The 24,822-nt window shown below is 40.1% G+C and overlaps 1 protein-coding gene across 4 annotated transcripts in view; it reads left to right on the forward strand.

The window, feature by feature from the left end:
• Nucleotides 1–374: 374 nt before the first annotated feature.
• The window catches only part of FAM135A (family with sequence similarity 135 member A), a 79,448-nt gene continuing 55,000 nt past the window's right edge, over nucleotides 375–24,822 (forward strand). For 3 of the 4 annotated variants that reach the window (XM_056487104.1, XM_056487105.1, XM_056487106.1), the window contains exons 1-3: nucleotides 375–773; nucleotides 15,187–15,266; nucleotides 18,896–19,016. In XM_056487104.1, the coding sequence (XP_056343079.1) occupies nucleotides 18,940–19,016 (77 nt within the window). In that variant the 5' untranslated portion in view covers nucleotides 375–773; nucleotides 15,187–15,266; nucleotides 18,896–18,939. The remainder of the gene's footprint in view (nucleotides 774–15,186; nucleotides 15,267–18,895; nucleotides 19,017–24,822) is intronic. The other variant, XM_056487108.1, reaches the window with a different exon arrangement.

Genomic DNA, 24,822 nt, shown 5'->3' on the forward strand with positions numbered 1-24,822 from the left:
CAGAAAGGAGAACCTCCTCCCCATAGCGGCTCATTCCCTGCAGCGCAGCACGCCCTGGCAGGTGCCCGCCGCTGCCCCCAGCACCCGGGAGCCTTTCCCCGCGGGCTGCCCCTGCCCCGTGCCCAGGCCAGGCTGCACCGGGAAGGCAGCGCGGCCGAGGGCAGGCCTGCCCCGCCCCACAGCGTGCCACGGGGGTCTCTGGGGAGCGGGCGCGGTGCCAGCAGCGAGGGCTAAGCTCGCGTCCCCCCCGCCCCGGGGCTCTCCCGGCCCTGCGGGGCGCCCCGAGCCGGCCCGCGGAGCCGCGGGAGGGGCCCGAGCCGCGGCCCGGCCCGGCGGCAGGGGGAGCACGAGCGCGGGCCGGGCGCACCGCGGGGACAGCGGGGCTGGCGCTGCCGGCAGCGGCCGCCGCGGCAGCCGCACCGGAGCCTGCTCGGAGCCGGAGCGAGGCGGCACGGAGAGCCCGGCGCGGGAGCCGAGGATGCGGCCGCTACCACCGGCCTCTGCTTAGCCACCGGCGCAGCACCCCCGGCGCGGCTCCGGCACCCGCCGCCCCTCGGCGCCGGGCAGCAGGAAGCGGCGCTCGGCCGGCTCCCAGCGCCCCCCCTCCCTCCCCGCCCAGCGCAGAGCGGGCGCCGGCGGCACGGGCCGTCGCGGGAGCAGCAGGCGCTGGCGTCGGATGCCTGCGCTACGCCATCCCGGTGCTGCCGCGGCCTGGACTCCGCGGGGAGCACGGGCGATCGGCGGGCAGCGGCGGCCGCTCCTTTGTGTCCCAGGTCGGTGCAGGGGAGCGGCGAGGGGGCGCAGGGTGGTCGGGCAGAGCGGCGGGACCGCGTCCGTCCCCTCCCGGAGAGCTGGGGCAGGCGGGCACCCCTCCGTGCTCGGCCTGCCTCCGGGGCCGCGGGCATGGCGGGCGGGGGACTTGTTTGTGTCGGTCTGACCTCCCCCTCCCCGCAGCCCGGCAGGAGAACTCGGGAGCCTCTCCGCAGCCCGGCCGGCCGGGTACGAGGTGGGGCGGGGGGCTCTGCCGCGGGGCAGGGGACGCTTCCCCCGAGCTTCCCGCGGTCGGGGGGCGGCCCGTGGCCCCCGGGAGAAGTTTGTGCCCGGGCAGCTTTCGCCGCCGCTGTTGATTGTTTATCGCTCCGAGGCGGCGCCGAAAATAGGTCAGAAATAATGTCTCGCTTGTCCCCGCCGCGAAGTGTCCGAGGGCCGGCTGTAGGACTAGGAACTGCTGGAGGCGATGGTGCCTTCCCCTCCTTCCTTTTCTGAGGAATATGGGACCTTCACAGGCTTTGAAACAGCGTTGAGGGGGAGGGGGCCGTTAATTTTGCATTTATTTATTTATTTATTTTAAAGGCAGGTTTTCTGCGTGCAGTGTGGAAAGTTGCTGGCCGAGCGTTAGGAATAACTCGCAGCTATTTCCTGGTGCGCGCAGGGCGGCACTGGCGGCTCCCGCCCTCCCGCTCCGAGCGGGAACAGCCCGTTCCCCTCTCAGCTCCGGCCGTGCCTCCCGCAGATGCTCCTCACCCCCTCACCGTCCCCACGGTCTCGTTAGGGCTCAGTTAACCTCGGGGCGCGCTCGGCAGGATTTGCATGATCCGTAAGCGCTCTGGTGGAAATAACGTTTCTTTCTTGTATTATTTTGAGCAAAATTTCGGACAGAACCTGTTTGAAAGCTTTGTTCGATAATTACACATTGCAAACATACTGCTTGGAAGAGTAGTTGCATAGCATAACAGATCTTTAAAAATTGTGATTGGGGGATTTGCAATCATGTTGATGCTACAACCAAAGAAATATTTGTGCTGATGTGTTTAAGCCCACTTCCCCTTTCTCCTGGTTGCGGAGGATTTTACTGACTGAAAACTAGACAAGCTACTATTTGAATCTTACACTTTATCAAGTAGGGTGGACAGAAATGCGTCTTTTGTTTTACTGGGTTTTACTTCGGTTTTTAAGTGGTTCTTTCAACTTGCATAATGTGTTATAAATAGGCAAAGCCCGAGGTGAAATCCACACGCACCACCTTTTGGTTTGTTTGACTGGATACCAAGTAGCAAATTCTGCAGAATCTGTATTATTCTGGAAGGGAATGTTTATTACATTTTCATCTATTAAATAACTCCAACTTAGCATTTTGATTGTGAAGATGAAATTACTTGGCCCTTCCTAAGGGATAAATAGCGCAGTCCAAACCTCATTCAATAAATCTCTGCTTTGCTGGAACATTACAGCTTTTTTACAGTGAAAGAATTCTGGATTTGTGGAGGAACAAATTGGTACTCCAGCACCGTTTTTATTATTCTTTTTAACAGTTCACTGCCCATTAGAACCGAATTGTTTTGTAGGAAGTGAACAATCTGGGCTCTGGCTGTATTTTTGCAAGTACTTCAAACAAATGAAGCACAGAGTTGTAATCTTGTTCTTTTTCTTCCATAATGATTGTACCAGTAGTCACAGTCTGAGTACCTGCATTTGGTATGTCAGAGCAGAGCTATAAATCTTAGTCTGCATTTTCTCTGGGTGTACCGACTTGCTTTCCTTTTCCCACCACTCATTTTTTCCCCTGTAATTGGCATAAGCCGATTCATAAGCTTTCCTTTGGTAATTAATAAAAGTCAGAGAATATGAATTTAAACTCATACTTTGAAGTGGTTTAAATATCCCTCATGTGAAATACAATCCTACACAACTGGTAAGAGTTGACTGATAAGTGAAAATACTGATTTTAGACTTAAATTAGCACTTTATTAATAAAACTGATTTGTTACCTTCTATTAAAATTATGGTAGATGTGACTGAGCTGGATAAGATTTGGCATGAATAGTAATCAGTAATAGTAATGTGCACGCAGCAACCAAAATCTGTCTTCAAAACTGATTTTGAAAATGTGCCAGACAAACCAACGGAGTTGTTGATTCAATCTAATTCCATTGTGATAGAATTTACTTTTGTTTTGAGTTAAGTATAACCTCAAAAATAACACATTGGGCTCTGTTCAGATTTCAGAAGAGCTAAGCCCTTGCATCTCTTCTGAAGCCCCAGTGATGGATGTGACACTGTTACCTGACACTGCAGTATTGTGGTTTTAACATTTCCCTTGGCAGCACATGGGTTTCAAATCTCAGTTCCAGGACTGTCTCTGGTGCTTTTTTTCTCACAAATATAGAATTAGTGGATTCAGTTCCCAAGCAGGGAGAGATGTGAAAACAGATCTACTGGTCACTCTGGCATTCCTTGTTGACTTTGCTAGTCACTTATCTGCTGAGAAAGGCACTGACAAGTTCTACTGGACTTGGTTGTGGTTTTGAGATATGATAAACACTCTTTGACAGGATGTTTCTATCAGTATCTCATTCTCACCAGGTTACAATCTGGTGTTTTGGTGCGAGCTTCTCTTGCTGGAAATGATTAGAATGGAATATGAATGCCACAGCCATCTGTCTGGCTGGAGAGGTGCATAGGAAAGCAAATCCTGGCAAAAGAGTGAGGCAGATTACTCTGAGTGGCAAGGTTTTGGACAACTGCAGGTAAAGGTATGGGAGCCCTTTATGAACTCTGACTCTTGTACTGTTTTTGTTTTTTTTTCCTTGGTAAGAAACTGGTTGCCTACACCAACCTAGGAGGCAGGTACCCAAATGTTTATTAATGTAATGCTGTGACTACTGGTGCTTGTGTCTCTCTCTTGGCCTGGTTGCTGTCCCGAACAAATTTGAAAGTTAAATCAGTACCAAAGATGGACCTCAGTGTGAGAATCAACGGGTTGTGAATTCTTGTTACTGTTGACCTTGTTTCAGTGTTTGAAGTTGTTATTTTGAAAAGGACTAATGTTTCTCATCCTTGCTTTGTAACTGTTTCATCTTGTACTTCATGTTTTCTGTCTTGATGTCTTTTTGTTCTTTTTCATCTCCCAGTCCCTACAGACCTAGGGACAGTCTTGGGAGAATGTACTCTTGTTAACCAAGGTGGAAGAGTTGCAGTTTTTTGTGTGGGTTTTCCTCTTCCCTGTTTTCTCTGTATGGAAAAGTACAGTTTCACGAATGCTTTGTTTTCATGACAGGAAAGATGAGTACCACCTGTGTGTTGACCAGCCATTGTTCCTGATGGATATTTGTTTTGACAGCCTGTTGAATATCAGTTATCTCTGACAGGCTGTTGCTCAGAGAACCTGGAGCCTAAATAAGTATTACTGTGTCAAATATCAGCACATGAATTTCTTTTGGTTAACTATGAGCATAATTGAGAGTTTTTTGAATTATTAATTACTTAATCTTGCATTCAATATTCCTCCAAATGAACAAGCATAGGAAATGTGATCTTCAAAAGTTTTATATGTTCCTATATCCTGGTGATACAGTTCAGTGGTTAGTCGTAGTGCTGGGTTGACATTTGGTCTTGATGATCTTTAAACGTCTCTTCCAGATTTGATGATCCTGTTCTATGATTCTGTAAGTCACAATCCTGCTCCTTTAAAACAGGAATGAGAGATTAGTTAAATCCGCTCAAAAGCCACATTTTTGGTCCTGGTGAGCTTGTTACAATCATACTATGCTTCTGAAAAAACGCTAGTTCTGTGTTTTTCTGCCACAGCTAGGCAAAGTAGTAAAGTATGTCCATGTAGTCTGTAATATTAATGCACCATGTGTTTTCTCCTTGGCAAGACACATGGTTTTATGTTTGCTACGCATCTGCTGATTTTGGCCTTCTCTAGCATTTTGTTAAGCACCTTTTGAACACATTAATTCATTGGATACATGTCATTAAGTATTGTGTGTAGAAAAATAAGTTGCTGTTGAAGTATGAACATAATTTAGTGTTTATGCTTTCATTTATAGCAAAAGCAGTTGGTATTTAGTAATGTGGTGTTGCTGATATTTGTAGAAGTCTTCTACAAACAGTTTTCCTCGAAGAACAATGCGTGGAACCTTTGTGGTAACAAGAGTATACAACAAAGGGTATACAAGGAAAAAAATCTGAAAGGGAGGAAATAAGTTTGCTGTAGTTTTGTGTCACGAAGAAGTCAGGTGAGCAAATCGTGTTTACTTCAAGCAGGAAATTGATGACAGCATTGTTCTTGAAAAGAGCAGAGAAATAAGAAACAATCAAATCTCACAGAGCTCAACTTAAAAATGGTACAAAGGTTGAAAATGCTAAAGCAAATTGAAACAGCATTAATTCTATTTTTTGTTAAATGGTTTCAGTGCTTTTTTTTGTAATGGATTTTCTGTAGAGGTTTTGAAATTGGGAACATTTTTGCTGTGAAGAATTTTGAACTTTATTTTGTGAAAGCAATTTTGTTGGAAACAAGATACAAACTTTCACTTACCAATATTTTACTAAAAAGAAATAAAAAATGTCCACATTTCTGAATTGCAAGTCTTGTATCAGAAAAAAAAGGAAAATATATGGATTTTGCTATATTTAGCTTTCTAGTGAAAAGTTAAAAATTTGTTAGCTCTAATACTATAGAATTATACATATATATTTATACATATGTGTGCATATGGTTTGCTGAATCTTACTTGTAAAACAAATCACAAAGCTGTACACACCATACCCCCAAATTAAGAAGAAATGTATAGCATTCAACAGTTAATTTTGCAGGAAGCTTTACGCTTGATCTCTGACATTTTGAAATAATAAACTGACTTGTTTTCCAGATGCAAGTCTGCTTACTATAATCACAACCTTGTTCACGTGCTGTGACCTCATGAATTAATCCCTGTTACTGACAATGCCATAGATCACTCATTACCTGTTGCATAAAGGGTGTTGAGAGATAATGCTTTATTGTGCTTTCTAGCTATAAAAGAAACTGAATTCTCTTTATCAGATTATTTTTTAAAGTTAATAAACAAGGTTTCCCTTTCAATTTTCATGTTAGAATGGTTTGAAGTACATTTGCTGTCTTCTTTCTATTGAAACCTACAAGAAAAATGTAGTTTTTGTGCTTCTGTAGAAGAAGCTGCACTTTCTCCCCAGGCTGTCTGTTCCATTATTGCTTGATGAGTTTTCTGCATAATGATTGTGTATTTCCATGTAAAAAAATCAATATAAATAGTATAATTAATGCTCCTGAGTTTTAGTGGTAGAGGCTGTAGTAGTTGCCTATCTAGTGCTTTTAAACTTAATTATAATTGCTTGCCTGCCTATTTATATGTGGCCAATCTAGCTTTCTATAAATGCATATATATGTTTTTAAAAGATTTTCTGGGTAAATTCTGAGACTATACCAACTATCAGATAATTCTAGAGCCTGTATTTTCAGGCACCTCTGACCTTCAGTCCCTCACTGCGGTGAAAAAATCCAGATTAAAACATGCCAAGGTATTGAGGATATTTGAAGTACTGAAGCAATAAAGCATAGATAGCAGAAAACATGTTTTACTGCTTTACATGTCAAATAGCTTGGAGGAAAAAACCTTTTAATAAGTGAAGTCAATACTAGGTCTGAACATGGAAATCAGGACCTAGATCTCCAATTTTGTGGCTATTCTGTCAGACTAGACTTCTTTTTCAGTGAAGGCCCTTGTTGCTGGGGGAGAAGCTCTGAGCCACTGGGTTTTTACTTGCTGTTCATTTTATTTTACATGTTCTTAAGAGACAAGCTGTGGAAGGTGCATTGTATGTCTCTCAAATTGGTTTGAGTGCCAGCTAATGTTTGAGCTGAATTTGAATCTGTGATTAGAAGCTCTAACAGATGTGCTACTTGCCTTTTGATATAAATGTGTAAAAGCTGATGGAGTTGATATAAAATGATGAGTTTTCATGGGCAGTCAGTATAGTTTGCCCTTCTGAGGTAGGAGAAGAAGAAACAACAACTGTTTTGAAAACCAACCAGCCATGCTATCAGCAGGGTAGGGAAAACCTCTGATGACATTGGTTCCTAGTTGTTGGGCTTTTTTTCCCCTAAATGTTTATGCTATGTTTAAGGGGTGGTTTTGCTTGTTCTAGTTTTAGCAAATTTGAAAGCAGCATGTAAGGGATTTAATGATTACAGAACATTAGTACAAAAATTTCTAACTAAGCATGACAAGTAAATGGTAGGAGAAAAGAAGTGAACAAAAACTCCTCCATACAAAACACTGTCAAAAATTGTTTAAGTAGCGTTGATGATGTTTCAGGCTAATTCAGAAAATAGTTTTCTGATTTTTTTATATGTAATCTTTCAAGTCTACCCATTGAAGTTACTAAAGGTGATCATTAGATTTGTTTTGTTTCCAATGTGTTGTTTTGGAAACAGAGTCTTGCCATTTTAGGTTTGTGTCAGTGTTTTTACCAGCTTCTCACACGTCAGCATTGTTCTGTTAGTGAAATGCCACTTGGGGAGCGGGAGGTAAGAGGAGCATGAAGCCTTCAAGCTGCAACATAAACAAAAGCAAATCTTGGAACTGAATTTGTTAATGCTACTATACTTGTCTGTTTAATAGAGACTCTTTAGTAAGATATTCTAGCACTGTTGTGGGAGAGGACCAGTGCCATCGCTCCAAGGGAGTGTTGCAGGCTATGGAGCTCTGGTGGAGTAGACTGTGCTGACTAGGGCAGCCCTGTCACATTCTTCCTTCATGACAGGGAGCAGAAGAGCTCTTCTTCAGCGAAAGTTGTGCCTGATACCAGGTGTGTCAGTTGGTTACTCCGCAGGCAGAGTGTGTTTCTGGGCCTGTTGGGACAAAGCTGCTGGAACCTGCTGGGCTTTCTATCCTTCCATGCCTCCTTCTGGAAGGAAATGGTCTGGGCTGCCAAGGAGGGTTCCCAGGTGAGATGTTGCCTCCCTGGGAAGCCAGGCCTGTGAGTAGAGAGCAGAACTTGTCCTGTGGAGCAGGGGGAAGTTAGCTGCTGCTTGGGCTCTGAGGTTGTGTCCTTCCATGGAAGAAGTGGGGCAGGATAGGGTGTTACTGTCCAGCTTTTGAGGAGAATCAAAGAAAGGAATGGAGGGTAAAAACATTGCCTCAAGAATGGCTGCGAGATGGGGCAGTTTCTTTCACCCTGCTACTGAGACCTCTTTGCCTTGCTGTGCCAAGGCTGTGGCTCATGGAGGCTGAGGGGACAACTGGCCAGGGAGCCGCTGTGCTGTTCTTCCCTTCCCTGTGCTTGGTGGCACTGCTGTTTGTGGAGCTGTGCTTTGAAACCGGATAAGGAAGTGATCTGATCAAGCCCTGCAGAAATATATTATTCTAAAATGCTAACTAATTAATTTTAAAATGCTGTCCCACGAGCACTGTGTTGGCAGTGTTGAGGGGGCGATGTATTGATGCTGTGAAGATGTGAATGAGCACCTGAGGCAGAAACTTCTGAAGCTGTTTCTAGTGTGGAAGTTTCATGGACAGAGTTGGCTTAAATTCTTGTTATGCCCTTACTCACCTCTTTGGGGTTAGATGATAATACAGGCATACTCTAAGTTAGATCAGTGCAGCTGTTTGTATTAAATCAGTGAAACGTTCCTGTTTAAGTTAAAAATGCAAAAAACTAACCAACCCCCCCCCCCCATAAAACCACCAAGAACTTACAAAGTAATCCCCAAAATAGCAGTAAAAGTTTGGTTTGGTGCTGTGGGGCTTTTATCTTCCCACAACTGCCAGCATGATTGCAGAGATGGCTGTTTGCTGCGTGAGTGCAAGCAATTCTGCAAGGGTAGCAAAAGGGTATCGTTTAAAGACTTTGCTACTGATACATAATGTAATGTTTTCTCAGGGTGCTTACTGACATCCAGTCTTCTCACAGTGTGCATGCTAAGATCTGCTCAGTTTTTTCAAGCTACCATCACAGCTGTCCGCCAGTGCTGATCAGTGTTATCTTTACTTGACACTTGTTTCTTCAAAGACTTCTTTGCCTGTGCATTTGTCAAAAAAGCACACTCAATACTCTGCATACTGTGTTTAGTCCCTTCTCTTCTAAACAGCTAAAAAAAAGTAGGAAGTGATTTAATTTTATTGTATCTTTTTGCTTTTTTTCTTGGGAGTGGGGAGTTTGGGTTGGTTGGTTTAATTTTTATGGGGTTTTTGTTGTTGTTATTTTGTTTATTTGCTTGAGTGGTGTGTTTTGTTTGTTTATTTGTTTGTTTTCTATTAGGTCAGAACTGTTTTGCTCCAGGCTTCAGTGGTAGAAAAGAGTGTGGAATGTAAAGGACAGAGCATTAGAATCTTGTGCTTGACTGGTTTAGGTAATAACTAAGTGAACTTAGAAGTTTAGATGTGTTTCAGCTTAGTACTCTTAGATTTGGACGTGTACAAGACATAGCTGCTGGAGGTGCTGCCTGAGGTTGCAGAGAAAAGTATGTCTCTTCCTCACCTGGTCAGCATGAAGATAAGTGAGCATCAAGAGAGCTTAAAGCCTTAGGCCAAATTGACATGTAGGCATTTGTTTGCTACAATATGTTTTTGAAAAGCCTTAGTGCACATTCTGAAATACTTTTTATGATCTCATTAGGTCATTGCTTGCAGTGGCAGTCTGCTAAATTGTCCTTCAACTTTGCACTTGTGTCATTCAACCAGAACTAAATTGCACTTTGTACTATAATAATGTGGATTTGGCTGTAGAATAAATGCATGTTTTGTGTAGCAGAAAAGTTATAGACAGGGTCTTAGGAGAGGGGTCACTTGAAGAGAGGGTCTTGTAGAACATCAGAAAATCATTAACAAAGGGAGAACAAAATAGGAATATATGACTTTTCTCAGGTAGGTGTTGAATAAAGGCAGGGGGCAGATGTTATAAGAAGTTAAAAACAATGTTTTATATTTCCAGTTTTTAAGTTTAGGGGTTTTTGCACTGAAGATCAAAAATTAAACTTTTAACCTAAATTTTTGTGTTATACTGCTTACCTCAATTTGTTTTGTTAAAATGGTATGAAACTGGAAGCCAAACCACAAAGAAATCAGCAATAGTGTGGCCAGCAGGGCCAGGGCAGTGATTGTCCCTCTGTACTCAGCACTGGTGAGGCTGCATTTCAAATCCTGTATCCAGTTCTGGTCCCCTCACTACAAGACAAACATTGAGATGCTGGAGTGAGTCCAGAGATGGGCAGTGGAGCTCGTGAAGGGTCTGGAGTACTGTGGGGAGCTGGGGCTGTTCAGCCTGGAGAAAAGGAGGCTCAGCTAAGACCTTATCACTCTCTACAGCAACCTGGAAGAATGGTGTAGCAAGATGGGGTTGGTCTCTTCTCCTGAGTAGTAGGTGATAGAATAAGAGGAAATGGCTTTAAATTGTGTCAGGGAAAGTTTAGATAGGAAAGTTTTTTCACTGAAAGGGTTGTCAATCACTGAAAAAGGGTGCCTTAGGGTAGTGGTGAGATCACCATTCCTGAAAGTGTTTAAAGAAGTGTGGAGTTGGCACTTGAGGACATGGTCTAGTGGTTAAAGGTTGAACTTGATGATTTTAGAGGTCTTCTCCAACTTTAATGATTTTGTGAGTCTATAAAAAAAAGTGAAGTCAAGGATTATGTTTTTAAAGATGTAGTAGCCATCCCCAAATCAGCTGTCTTTATATTGGGCTATTAACATTAGGTGTTGAAAAAAAAATTAGTTTTTGATACAGTACTGCTATGTATTTCTGAAAGAACTTATATTTGTAAGAAAGTCAGAATCACTGTTTTTCTGTGTTGGCTGATCTAGCCTATCACCACCAATGCTATTACTGTAGGAACTACCAAGGAGGTGGTTTTGTGACCACTGATCCTGGATCAGATTTACTATCAGATTATCCCTAATGTAGCTTCGATCAGGCAGCCAAGCTATCACATTTCTTAAGTTAATAAAAGTATGCAATATATCATTTGCACTAACTTAATGCCTACGGTGGGAGGAAATACAGTAACTATTTGGCATAAAGCCTTCCAATGCAAAATCAACCTGTCAAATCTAAACTGTATTTACTGTCTTGTCAAAGAATGACCTCAGAGCAGGTATTGGAACAATGACTCAACTCTGTAAATTGTGCTGTTTTATTTACAGAGGACAATAATACAGAATTATTACCTATTAAATAATTTACATAACATACTGTTAGATTTATTTTTCATTTCTCTGGAAACCAAAGGATTGCAAAAAGTCGTCATTCACAAGCTTGCTTGTGGTGGGAGAGAAGTTGCAACTTTCTTTTTGGAGACCTTCGATTCATAAAATATGGCAGAGTCATGACATTAACAGTCATTGCAGACATTTTAATGCCAAATTCATCCATCCATATGAAAGTTATTTTTCTTTTAATGACATTATTGGAGCATGGAGTTCAAAGAGATAGAGCTTTTTTCCTTTGTGTAAGTAGGAAAATGAAGTATGTTTTAAGTACACTTAGACCCTTAATGTTTTATGAAGAACCTATTCCATTGGACAGAATAAAATTATTTTAATAAGCTTCCCTCTCCTACTTTATTAATTCCTATCTGATACATCCTTCATAAATTCAGTAGTTTATAAGAACGTGAATGTATTAGGCTATGCAGTTTGTTTTCTAAGCCAAAATACTATAGCCTGCAATTTACTGGGTTTTTTTTCCCCCATTTACTGTAAGATCCTTATATGCTTTTTATGTAAAGTTCCAAAAGACTTTGTTAATATAAGCACTTAATTTTGCTTTCCGCCCTGTGATGCTCTTTAGGTTAGGAAAAGGTAGATTGTGAGTTCATTAGTAGAAAATTATAAGCAAAACAATTAATTTACAGATTTATTTCTGCATATTTCATAATTTGCAGATGTATTTCTAGATTCATTACTGCTGCTGTGCTTAGAGGTATTTATTTGCATCAGTGTTGTTGAGGTAGCTCAGCTTTACTTCTGATTTGCACAGTCCACTCCTCTTGGTTCTTGGCATGAGTGTGTGGAAGGTCATTTTTCTCGCTCCACCAGTATGCGGGACCAAAGTGGGACAAAGTGGCTGGCATAATGTAGTAGCACATATCCTGAACTGCTATTGCTTATTATCAAAACACTCAGTTTTAGCTGTTTCTGACTCAAAAACAGTCACATTTGTGTCAGTTATTTCATACCCCTTTAATAATTTTTAAAATGTGGCTTTTATTTTTATGGGAGGTCATTGTAAAAGCCAAATAAAGCATTCGGTTTGGTTCATGTTCTGTTTCCATTTTTCTGTGGAAATTACTGTTGAAACCATTGCTCAATTCATTTTAATGAGAAAGAAGAGGGGAACTCAGAGATGATGCAGTTTTTGTTTAGTGTAAATTGGCTGAAGAGAGAAGAAGTTAGCGTCCATACTGGGAGGAAAAATGCAGAAATCTGTAAGCATGGGGTCTGTTTTGCAGCAGGGCTTTTGTAGTGGAGGCAGAAGAACTCATCGATAAGAAAGAGAGCTTTTAACTGTGCTCTCACAGAACTTTTCCTGTTAAACTTTTTAATGAGGAAGCTTAGAAATAACATGTCATTTGTCAAACAGACAAAGACCAATGCAAGGATAGAAGGGAATAAGCTTAATAAGCGTTCAAGATGAATTACTGTATCACATGTATGATCTATTAATAGGGGAGAAGAAAAGAAATAAATGCAACATCTTAATGACTTCTGTGCTCAGTGGGAATAATCAAGTTGTCAGCTCAAAGTAGTGAGTATGTTATCAGTGTGCTGCATAGGGGATGAGATATTTGTGCTAAATTTAAAGCAAAAAGTATGAAAACTAGAATTTTAATGCCTGATTAGGTTGGTTGTTTATCTAGCCCATTAAAATGTCATAGGTATCTTGCATTAGCTTTGTTAGAATCAAACCTTTTGGTTGTCTGGGAAGTAATCTAAACTTAGAGAACCAGGTGTGAAGAAAATTGTAATAGTCAAGTTTCGTCCTGAGTCCATGAAAATTTGGTCATTAACTATAGGTGTAGTTATTTATTTAATGTCATTATTATAACTGTAAAGCTTTAAAAAAATTAATTAGGAAATCCTGATGTAAAGCAATGTGTTTTGAAGTATTTTTCTAGTGGTGGTCATGTTGTCTTTTTAAAATTGGGATAATGAGGTATTCTAAGATAATTCTGCATAAGGGTTTTGTTTGTTTGCTTGTTTTACAACATGATGATTATGCAATCCAAAATTCAACTACAATTTCTTTTCTACACCCTCACCTTTTTAATTATTGAGAAGCAGGGTTTATTTCTAGTGCTGGGAAGCTCTAGTCTCAACCAGAACACTGTGATATCGAGTGCTGCACAGCTGTGAAAGGATTTCAAAGGACAGGGGAGTTACCCTTGCAGTAGTCCAGGCTCTCTCTGCAGGGAATGCAGAGAGAGGTGGAATGATCAAAATAAAAGACTGGTTCTTTGCAGCACCATGCTGAACCAATACATGCAGTGAAATATACTTTTTCAGCCTCACAGTAATTAAAATAAAAGGATATTAGTTTGGATGAGTTTTGGCTGTATGGATAGATGGGACGTATTTCTAATCACGTGCAGAACAATTTGGCACGTTTTCTGTATTGTCTTGCCAAAGTCTATGAGAACCCAGAGAAAACTAAATGAAAGACAATGTCTAGGTTTCCAGCCAGATTGTGCTAGTAATGCACACTCAGAAAGTAGGCATTAGGAATAGCCTTGCTGGTCAGGTCAAGAACGTTGTTTTCACCACACTGAGTTTCAGCTGAAGGCAGTGTCCAAGAAACAGCTAAAATTGGAATTGAAGGCGGTTCTCAGGTGGGGGGACAAACCTGTGAGTCATCAGCACAGAGATAGATGGTGGCTGAATTTGTGTTGGCAGGTGCTGGATCTCTGAGCATACAGGAGAATGAGAACTGGTTAAAAATCTCAGGGAGGGAGGTGTACAAGGCTCCTACAGCAACTTTGAAGAAAAATACTACTTAAATGTTAAATGAACAGCTAGAAACAGACTGAGCAAAATAAATGCTTTGCTTCATTTTCATTTGTAGATTCTTTAGTTTTACTTTTGATTCCCACTGAATATAAAATAATAAATCTAAGGCTCGAAAAAATTTAGGTCCTCAGAATTTTGCATGTTTTTTCGCTCTCTCTTTCAAAAAAAGAACTCAGTCCTCTTTAAAAGTGAACTGGTATGACACAGGCTGTAATGCAGTGTTAAACAAATGTAATAAGTGTTGGTGCCATATTTATGTGGCATTATGGCATCAGGATTTTACTGGGTTATTATTGAAAAGTTGTGGTATCAGTGATGTAATACCAACATGACATGCACAAATGAAATCTGTTTTAAAAAAATCCAGATAATGTTTTTTTTTAATGTTCTACTTTCTCTGTTTTCTTTCCTCTGAAGCTAAGGCAAAACCAGTTTAGTTTCACAGCTTGTCTTCACAAGCTGTGATAGATTTTGTATGTATATTTCTCTGAAATATACATACAAAAAAATGCAAAGTTCCTTTAAGAGGGTAGAACTGAGTGTTCTCTTTTCTGTGTGTCTGAAATCTTAAGGTCATCAGATAAAGAGATTTTGCTTTTTTAAAATTGTATTTTTTAAGTACCCTCATGGTTTCAAAGTGCAGGAGAGATGAACTGATTCTTAAAAAAAAACTGTAAAGTTTTAAGGTAGTGGTTTATCAGGAGCTCCAGGGAGAGTTTCAGAATATTAGGTGGTATTCACCTACCTTCAGTGTTTGCTCTAAGAAAGTGGGCTTATGGTCTAAGGCTCTTCTCCTTGTCCCCTGAATTTTGGCTTCTGTGAAGAAGGAGCATAAGATTTACTAGGAGAATCTCACCAGATCTGTTCTTATAAGTTGTCTCCTCCCTGGTAGCTATGTAAGGCTGTGTGGGGGCTTGAGCTGTATTTGATGACTCAGGCCAGAATATCCTCCTACCTCTTCATGGCTGAGTTGCTGCTGGTGAGCTGAGAGTTTCTCTGAAGGTTTGGGAGGCTGTGGGGTGACTGGGGTGTACCAGAGTCCTCTGGGAGCTTAGAATTCCTTGCTGAAGGCAGGGATAGTTTGGCTGGACATAGCAATGTCAGCTTTGCCAGAGCATTTGCTTTGTGAGTAGTTCTATTTTTTACTTTATTTTGTAAAAATACATATCAGACTGCTATGCTTTGGGAGAGCTGAAAACTGCAGTGCAGGACCCAAGGTCAGACTGAAGAATGCTGGTAGGGTGTTCTTGTGTGATTGTTGGAGAGGTCATGATAAAGGTTGCTATTAGAATGCAGGAAAGGAGAATGAAGTACATAAGTACTAAAACATTCTAGAGATGTTGCTCTGAGTAAAACATTCGTTTGTTTGTTTGTTTTTTAGTTCGAGCAGTATGTTTTTGACAGCAGAGAACTGGAAGACTGGTTGATTGACATACTAAAATGGAGTATTTACCAGTGCAGGTAAGACATCCTTTGAACGTCTTTTTGCAGTTTTGTTTCTCAGTCTTGTTTTGCAGTCCCCAGTGCAAATAGCTAGATTAATGGCAGTGTTACACAATCATTTTTCTGAAAACAAAGCTAGTTAGGAGGTTTCTGTATTTTCAGTTCACTCTCAGGTGCTCTGATGCAGCTGCTGCAGAATAGCACTGATATGATTGATTTAGGGAAAAAAACAAACAAGAAACAAAAGAAATACCTTTTTTTTCCTTCAGACAAACCTTAAAAATGTTATCCTGTGATCCACTTTGTATTGTGGCCTCAGGAAAGATTAGTTTGGATAACTGAAGAAGTGGTGAAGTGGTGTGGGGACAGCATGGACCAGCCAGGATACATAGATTTTAGGAAAATAAGTAAACCCTCAGAAATAAGACAGAAAAGAAAGGTTTGACCCTCCCTCAGTGTAGGATCAAGTGGCTTTAACTGACATTTTATCTGTTGGAGATGTTAAGTCGCAGTGCTCTAAATACTTTTGAATATTGAAATGCTGTTTTAATTATAAAAGTTAAGTAACTACCAAAAGTTTAGAACCCCCTCATTTTAATTTGTGTATTAAGGTATTGTCATTTATTATCAGACCTTCTGATACGGGTTTATATTCTGCATTACACTCCATTTCTCACAGAGAGAGCTCTTGCTGAAGGATTCGTTTGGTTTTTAATGCAGTTTAATATCTTGGTTTCCAAATGCTAATGAAGTGCTTTGAAATGCAACACTAAACTCATTAAGTATTAAAATGAGTTGTGGACTTTTGTGGTAGATGAAGTTTGTGAAGTGCAGCTGTAAAGTGCAGTTTGTGAAGTGCAGCTTGATAGGAATCTATACAACAAATACCTCTATAGGAGTTCAGGTTTTTTTGTTTGCTTTTGTATGATTAATGTACAAGCTTAAGACGTTGTCCAAATTGAGTGTCTCCTTTAAAATATTTATTCATTGCACAACACTTTCTGTTACATATTTCACAGAACTGTAAGTGTTCTGTACTATTTTCTTTTGCACTGCTATGAAACACTTTGGCAGAAAAGTAGTGGTGTGGTTTATGTCAGACAGGGCAGTGAATGCTCCCCTTCTTCCAGTTTAAGGTGCACATGGAACAAGCTGATGCTCAACAAAGAAAAAGCTATTCAGTGGTCAGCTGGGTACCTGCGGTATGCAGCACTGCTTGCTGGATGTGTTGTTCTGTGAACTGTGCCACAGTATTTACTGGTTTTGCAGTTGGTATTGGAGCAAGGCATAGACACTGTTTTTCCAAATACTATTTGTAGTTGAGCAAGAGCTGTGTTACTGGATTAAAATGCACCCTGTTGTGTCATGCAGGCCTGCGGTTGCTGGACCCTGTGCTTGGTCTGCAGGGAAAATTTGCCTGCTGGGCAATTTTTAGTGGACTGGCTGGGGGTGCTAAGGAAGCTCAATAGAGAAGGAAGGGAGCTAGAGCTGTATCATACACAGTAGGAATGCCACAAGTTCACTGGACAGCCCTTTTGGCAGTCATGCAAGATGAGGCTCTCTTAAGTATTTTTTGTGGTATTAACTCATTCATAAGACGGACCTTTGAGCTTACCTAATTGGACTGGTTCTGGTTTGTTCTGGGTTTTCCTGCTGGGGACTTGAGGGACCCTGATCATGACCCAACAGCAACCACAGGAACAGTCTTCCCTTCACTCAATGGAGGCAAACTGTTCAGAGAGTTGGCACCTCGCCTTGAAGCCAGAGAGCCTTGTCATGTGTTCCTGTCTTGAGAATGTAGTTTTGTCAAAATGCAAGCTGGGGGACACTGCCCCATGGCATCCTTACTTTATCTTTTTGCTTTTCCTTGAGTGCTGTAAAGTGGCTTCCTTCTGAGGTTCTGGACAGTTTCATGCATAGTGCATGGGCTTATTGGGCAGCAGCCCAGGGTCACAGATCTCAGGATCTCTGCTCTGTGGCAGGTCAGGTTTCATTTGCAGAAGATACACTTGCATTTTGGTAGGTGATGCCCATGTGATTATGCAGTATTGCAGCCCCAGGGAGTTAGAGTGGAGAGCATTTTGATTCTAGCTTTAAAGACCACAGAGGACATCCCTGTACAATACTATACACAAAGCAGTGAAAGAGGGAATTGCAAAGCCCTGTAGGCTGTCACTGCCAGTCTTAACACTACAAACTCTAGCAAAATTGTGGCAAACTTGTGGCATCATTCAGTTAGTCTCTTGAGGTCCTTTGATTGAAATTTGAATGATGACAAGATTTTTTAGATAAGCTGGGTTTATAACATCATCTAGATGCTGTAGTTTTGATCTTGTGGTAAGGGTTCTTTATCCAAGTTCTTCATGTTGTCCTTACGCAGCAGAATTCCTCTTCCCTTGTCCCCTGTTACGTCAGTAATGTACTGTTCCCGTGTTTTTGTGAAGTGCATTCAGACTCCCTGTATTGGCTGTTAAACCAAGGTCAGAATTAATGTTTTATTTAGAGTTTAAAATTGACACCTCTGTTATAGTGCTTGAAGTCTTTCAGCTCCTCTAAAGTGAGTTCAGATAGGGAAATCTTATCTTGAGTCATATTCCTAGACAATTTAGTTGGTAGGCTAGGGGTTGTAAAGGTAACTTTGCTTTCAGCTGACTAATACCTGCTGCAGTCATGACTTTTTTTGCCACCCACTCTGTTTCGGTCTCAGTACTGGCTGCTACTTCACAAACACCCAAAAGCATGTTCAAAATTTTAGAAACAAAAAAACCTGTAATCCATTCGAGCTCCAGACAATGTCTACTGCTTCTACATCAGAGCCAGAAAAATTGACTAATGTGCATGAAGTACAGCCTGCTCAAGTTGTTTTTTTTTTTTGTTTGCATAGTCTTCAAACCAGACAGTGCTTACAGAAACTGGGTAATTTGAAGACAAGTGTTTGCAGAAAGTGCAGTCTGTTTCATTAATCTAGTTGATAGTGTTGAAGGAAAACCAGAAGAACTTAGTAAAATCTGTAGGATTTTAATTTAGGTATCAGCAGGCAGTTGTAAATTAGCAGTAATTTGCTAGTCTGTGGCTGTGAAGATGACAGTGAAAATTATCACTTTACTGCAAAAAAAAATTGACTCAAAATAGCGTGTTGCCTTCCATAACTCCTGCCTTCCCCTGGAATCTCTGGGTCTAAAGCCTTACATGACCTGGTCAGACACTTTCTCTTTACTGTTTGGCTACACAGTAATTCAGCTGTTGCTGTCCTCTTGCCAGAGTTGAGGCTCTGCTGCCTGCATGGTCATTCTGCACCAACAAGGGCTGGAAGCAGCCCATGCTCTTTTTCTCCTTGTCAGAGAGTATTTTTCCCTCTCCAGCCAAGAACCAGAGCAGAGCTGCAGTATGTAGGTATCAGTAGGTGCCAGGATTGTATTATGCTGACGATGTGTTGTGATGCTTCTCTGATAACACTTGATTCCTACACAAGAAAGGCAGAAGATACTGTAAGCTGGATTTGCTATGTCCTATATTCTTGTTTACTGCAGGGCCTGCATATTTAAGGAAGCTGTGCAAAACTGTGTGTAAGCATTGTCCTTTTTAGGACCAGATGAGCATTATCCCCAGCTTGTGTTCTAAATAGTTTGTTTTCTCTTTGTTTTCAGTAACTAAGGTGCTGACAAGTTCTGACTTCTTCATCCTGATAAACATGAGTGAAGTTCAGGCTATGGTTGAATTCTCCGTGGAGCTCCACAAATTCTTCAATGTGGATTTGTTTCAAAGAGGGTAGGTAGCATGTTCTTTCAAACTTTTCTCCATTGGATAGCTAATGTTGGAAAGACCTTAATGGGTACTCTGTCATGTAGTGTTGCTTCATGTGTTACTGCCTATTTTTATATTGGTTTAAATTTTTAAAAATCTGTATTGGAAAGTAATATTCTTTCTAGGGTTAAAATTTAATAATTTCTAGAATTTAAAATTAAATATTAAAATAATTTTTCTTAAAACTGAAGTTGAAATACAGTGTTTTTGTCTAATTGGAGATGAGGGAAAACCTGTAGATATGGAGACTGCATTATATTCTTACTCAGGCCTTTACCCTTGCATGTCTTAATTTCTGTAATCCCTTTTGTTTGAAATATGATAGGTGTTTCTCTTCAATATTTTAAAAATGGTCTTGCCCCAATTAACCTACTTGTTTATCAGTTTGGCAGTGGAGAATTTCACCAGCCTCTCTCCTCTCACTGTGCTGTGCCACAGAACTCCATGCAGCCCGTTCAGACTCTCCTGACCTCCTCTTATACCACCTTATCCCTATAGAAGTCTTTTTCACATTCTTTTCATTGGATATTACGTGATTGTTCTAGATTACTTTCTAAGGTCCTTGTTTCCCATGACTATGCAGGAAATAATCCTCTGTAGCTTTTTTTGAAGCTATTAAAGATTATTGGTCCTTTAGTGTTGTGGTACATTAGCCTTCTGTCAGTCCTCAAGTAGACTACAGTAAAAATGCATGTTAGAGTTTAGGCTGTGTTAGTGTTTGCAGAGATGGAACAAGGTGTATCAGTGTTGATTGATGATAGCTGCTTTTTCCAAACATTGTACAGTAACTTTCCTCAGAAACATTTTAGTGATAAGAAATTACATTCATGTTTTTAGCCTTGTCTTAGTTCAAGACAGGGGTGTGTGTGTGTGTGTGTGAGTATTGTTTCCAGTACAGTTAGGGGGTGGTTTTTTTACAGAAGTGATGACCCATTATGTTTGCTACTATATGCAGTTAAAGTATATACAACCAACTGTCTCCATTTTCAGGAAAATTATAATTTCTCTCTACATTGGAAGAAAAGGATTAAGGAAGGCTTAAGAGGTCTGGGAAAACACTGAGAATATTCTAATTACTTCAACAAAGAAGTCTTCTCAACTGTAGCCTTTTTTAATCTCTGAAATCAGTGGGGAAGGAGAGTGTAGAACATGGCAGCACATTTACTCTAGTAGAGGACCTGCAGAGAAGGAAGTGTTTTAGTTGTCTCAGCCTTACAATTCAAATGGTTCCTCAGAAAAGTAGTTGAGAAGCAAAGCACAGCAATATAATTACCAGTGCTTTACCCGGCATATTTCTTTTCAGCTTACTCTTGCAGTAAGCAAAAAAGCAGTAAATTCACAGGGCAAGTTCAGAGAGGTGGAATGCTGACATACTGAGAAAAGTGATGTGAGGAGAAATTACTTCTCTAGTTTCAAGCTGAACCTTTAATTCTGGGCACGTTCCTGTAGAAATTAATGTCAGGAAGAAGAGAGAATTTCCAGAATAATTTGACAGACCGAGAAATGTGACTATTGCAATAAATTCAATTTGGGGAGGTTCCAGTATTTTTCTAGGAAACTGTCTTTGTGTTTATTTGAGACAGGATGTTGCTGGAGGAGCTCTTGGATAATGGATTGAATGAGCAGGAAAGGAAATCTTTAGTTTCATGGTTAGCCTCCTATTTTTTAGCTACTACTGTGTTTAGCATGGTTTGTCTCACAAAAATCAAGTACAGAATTGATTGTTTTGTGTGCATTCAAGCCTTCCGAGCATGGCATGCTTGTCCCATGGAGTTAGAAACATCATGACCTTCTGAACTGTGTAGAATAAAATACCAGCTATTGCAAGTAATCACATCAAGTTCCTTCTTAAAACTTAGTAGATTTTTATCCAAAGTATTTGTTTGCAGAGTAAGTCCAAATTCTCACTCATTTGATTACTGGAGGTGTCATCATTCCCAGCCTAAATTTCCTTCTGATCAGTTTTAGTTGTTTTTCTTTATGATTTTTCCTTCTGTTTTGAATCACTCTATCAGTCTAAAAGTTCATCCTTACGTATTTTACATGTCAGTCTTGTCCCTTTTATTAAATATGAATTGACATGAGCTTGATCATTTGAATTTGTGGCACATTCCCCTCCGTCTCTTCAGTGGAGTCCACATACCCTAATATCCAGTCAAACCCATTTTACTCTTTTCCTGCTTTTATAACTATTTGAAGAAATCTGCCAGTTCTTCCCTCCAAGTGTATCATATTTTCTTGGATCTGTGTCTGTAGTGGCACTGCAGTTGCCAGAAGCACTTATGATTGTGTTTACACTAGTAATTAAATTTGGTATTTAAGGAATGAATTACTAAAAGTAGTGTTGATGTCCCTACATCTGTGTGGTTCCAGGGTTACTTCAGACTAGATTTTAACCTCATCTTTTGAACCAGATGTTTTGTATCAGTAATGTAATTTGTGTAATTTGAAGTTGCTTATATCAGTAGTTGGTTCAGACCTTTTTGTGCCCGCAGAGGTTGAAGTGCATTTTGTGACAGGTAGATTAGAGTAGTTCAGCTTCCTTAGGAGACATCTAGGTTCTGTGACTGGAAAGCTCTCAGTGAACTGAACCAGCATGTAGCAAACTAGGGTCACTGGGGAAAGTGCCTCAAAACCACTCTGTTGATCTAAACTTTGGTCTAAATAGTGCAGACTTAGCCAAAATTTCTCATAGTGTTTTGCTCAAGATCATATTTATATGAAGGGTTAAAACTATATTCTTCTAAGAGACCCTCTGAAGCAGACTCTTTTCTTTACTTTTAGATAACTGTTACTATTCCGAGAAGGGGTAACAGACAATTACCTTCATTGTAGACAGTAACACTTCATTGTAATAGCGTATTTGTCTTATGTATCCATTATTTTCTTATATTTTCTTATAACTGTGCCATTTGCTTTAAACCCAGCTTGTTACAGATGGCTCCATTGGTTTATTTTTATCTGTTAATACATTCAGATAAGGCTTCACACAATTTTTGTTTTGAGCTAGTGAGATGTAATTGTAGGAATTTTTGCCCAAACAGTGCCAAAACAGCCCCAAACAATAATGTGAGTATTGTGTGACAAAATGAATTAAAGTAATGTATTTGTTTGGGACCTGTGAGAATGATGAGTATGAGACAGTGATGTTTCAGGCTGTTTTGTCATTTTAGCTCATAAAAGTTCCAGTAAGGTGTGGGCTCTATAGTACTGACCTTCTACAAAGGAAATATAACATAGCTTGACTGCAGAAGTGGAGAATGAGTAGAGTGGAAAATTGGTTGGATGATTTGGCTCAAGGAGTTGTGGTCAGTAGTGCTAAGTCCAACTTAATCTGGTGACCAGTGACACCTCCTATGGACTGATACTGGGTCAGTAGTCTCAGCAATCTTTGTACAGAATCATAGAATGACTTGGGTTGGAAGGATTAAAGATCATCCAGTACCAGCCCTCCTGCCATGGGAGAGGCACCTTCCATTGGACCCGGTTAGATAGAGCCCCATCTAACCTGGCCTTGAACAAATCCAGGGATGGAGTGATCACAGCTTCTCTGGGCAGCCTGTTGTAGTGCCTCACTGCCCTCTGACTGAAAGAATTGCTTCCTAGTACCTTGTCTAAGCCTACCCTCCTTCAGCTTAAAGCTGTTCAAATTTAAAGACTTTGCTGTAAGAACACGTTGCTTACCCCCTCATTTAAGCATGTTTTGTGTATGTCAGCATACATACGTGTCCTGAGCTGAGAGATAAACATGTTCAGAATGTCGGATTCCAAACAGCTGGTTACTGAAAGTGCCTCTGTACTTTGTAGTGCTCAGTTGAAGTTCCCATATTCCACCATGGGATGATGGATCCTGATGTCTAACTTGGGATAGTTACACCTTTTCAGTGATTAGGGAGAAGAGTTTCCTAGTAACCCTTACTGGTGAGAAGATGAGGTTTTCATTTCCCCAGAGCTGTGTATTGCATTTTAACTTGTAAATGGCAAATCTCATGAGCTAAAGAGACTTAGCTAGTAGTTTAGCATAGTGCACGCATTGCTGCAAGATCTGCTTTGAAAACAGCTTTCATCTACATTTCCCCATCTCTGTGCATTCTTGTAATCCCAGTGTTAAGTTCTTACTTTGTCACGAATATTTTGTTACTTTGTCGGTAGTATGCATGCACACACAACTGGCCAAAGCTGGATTTAGAATACTTTTAAGAATACTTTTAATAGCAATGTCTCTATGTGTGTTTTGCTTCTTTTTTTTTTTTTTTTTTTTTTTTTTGGTACCATTTTGATTTCTAAGGTAAAATACCTGCAGTTGTAAAATACCTGCAGTTTCATTGTGGATTTCAGAAGAACTTCCTAATGTTTTTTTGGGCAGTGTAAATATGTTGTTACATAAATTATTAGGAGAGGAAGTAAAATAAAGTATTAACAGTAGCTCTTTATTGTATATTTACTGCTCAGTGTGTTTTAGTTTTCTATTATTTGATTTTGTTTGTTTTGGGTTAAAAGATTCTTATAAAACCACATGAAGAACTTACATTAGTAACGTAAATCTACCACACTTCTTTAAATTCTTTTTGCTTTTAACTGTTGGGTAACAGATGGAAGAATAATACTAAATACCTTCCTAATACAAGAGAGACCTTGGCAGATTCTAACCTAAAACATATTTTTGGAAATGTATCATATCTGAAAGGTTATTAATAGGATTGCAGCATAACTTGCTTGTGAACCTAAATCCTATTAAAAGTCAAAGGAATTTAAGCTTCAGAGACTACTGAAAATTTAGCCTTATGAATTCTTTTGTTCCATAGATTTGTTTTTCCATGTGTAGATACTTATTGATGTGTCTGAGTAGCATTGACATTTTATGTTTCCATACATGTGGTTGTGTCATGTAGCTTAAAAAAATAACACTGAATCAGAGTATGAAATTTAATGAATCTTATTATGATTAGGCAGTAATATGTCATGAGAAATAATGCAATATATGAAAAATTGTATTGTCTTCTGTATCCAGTGAGTTGCCTACATTAATTTTAAAATTTTTAACAGGAAATTAAAATTCTAAAATGCATGCTTCCAGCAGGACCACTTTTCTTCCTTAAGGTTTTGTCCTTAAATGAAGAAGTAGCCCTTGCTAATGGTTTGTGTTGTTAGCATATGATCTAATAACAAACTCTTGATGGACAAGGAACAGTCAAGTTCACTTGTTTGGTTTTCTTTTTAATTCATACAGCTGATACATACTTTTACTTTCAAACTACATTTCTGTGAGACATATTTTTTCTGGAAATAAGTGTTGTGAATTGCTTTCTGACAGGATAGCTTATCTTTTGAAGTATTGTACTGTGATCTTTATTTAATGTAATGCATCTTTATAAAGAGAGAAGAAAGCTGTCAAATTTGTCTAACAACTAAGATGAGCTCTGTTCTTCAGCTTATGGTTTTACAGTAATACAAATAGCAATTATACAGGTTTAAGATTTGGAGGGCTAGGTTGTAAACTCAAGGGAATAATCTGTCTTGGAAAAATTATGCAAATATTTTTGGGGTATTTTTTTTGTTGTTGTTGTTTTGTTGTTTTTTTTTTTAATTGGATCAGTTTCTGATTCTAATTCATCAGTGGATGTACACACACAGGTCCTGCTTGCTCTGAGGTTAGAAATCATAAGACTGGGAATGAGCACTGGGGAAGTCTTATGTTAAATTACCATTGCTACAGAAGCTGAAACTCAGTATCATCAATTATCCTATTAGCTCATGATTCAGAATTTCT

The sequence above is a fragment of the Oenanthe melanoleuca genome, chromosome 3, assembly GCF_029582105.1.
Source record: "Oenanthe melanoleuca isolate GR-GAL-2019-014 chromosome 3, OMel1.0, whole genome shotgun sequence".
NCBI lineage: Eukaryota > Metazoa > Chordata > Aves > Passeriformes > Muscicapidae > Oenanthe > Oenanthe melanoleuca.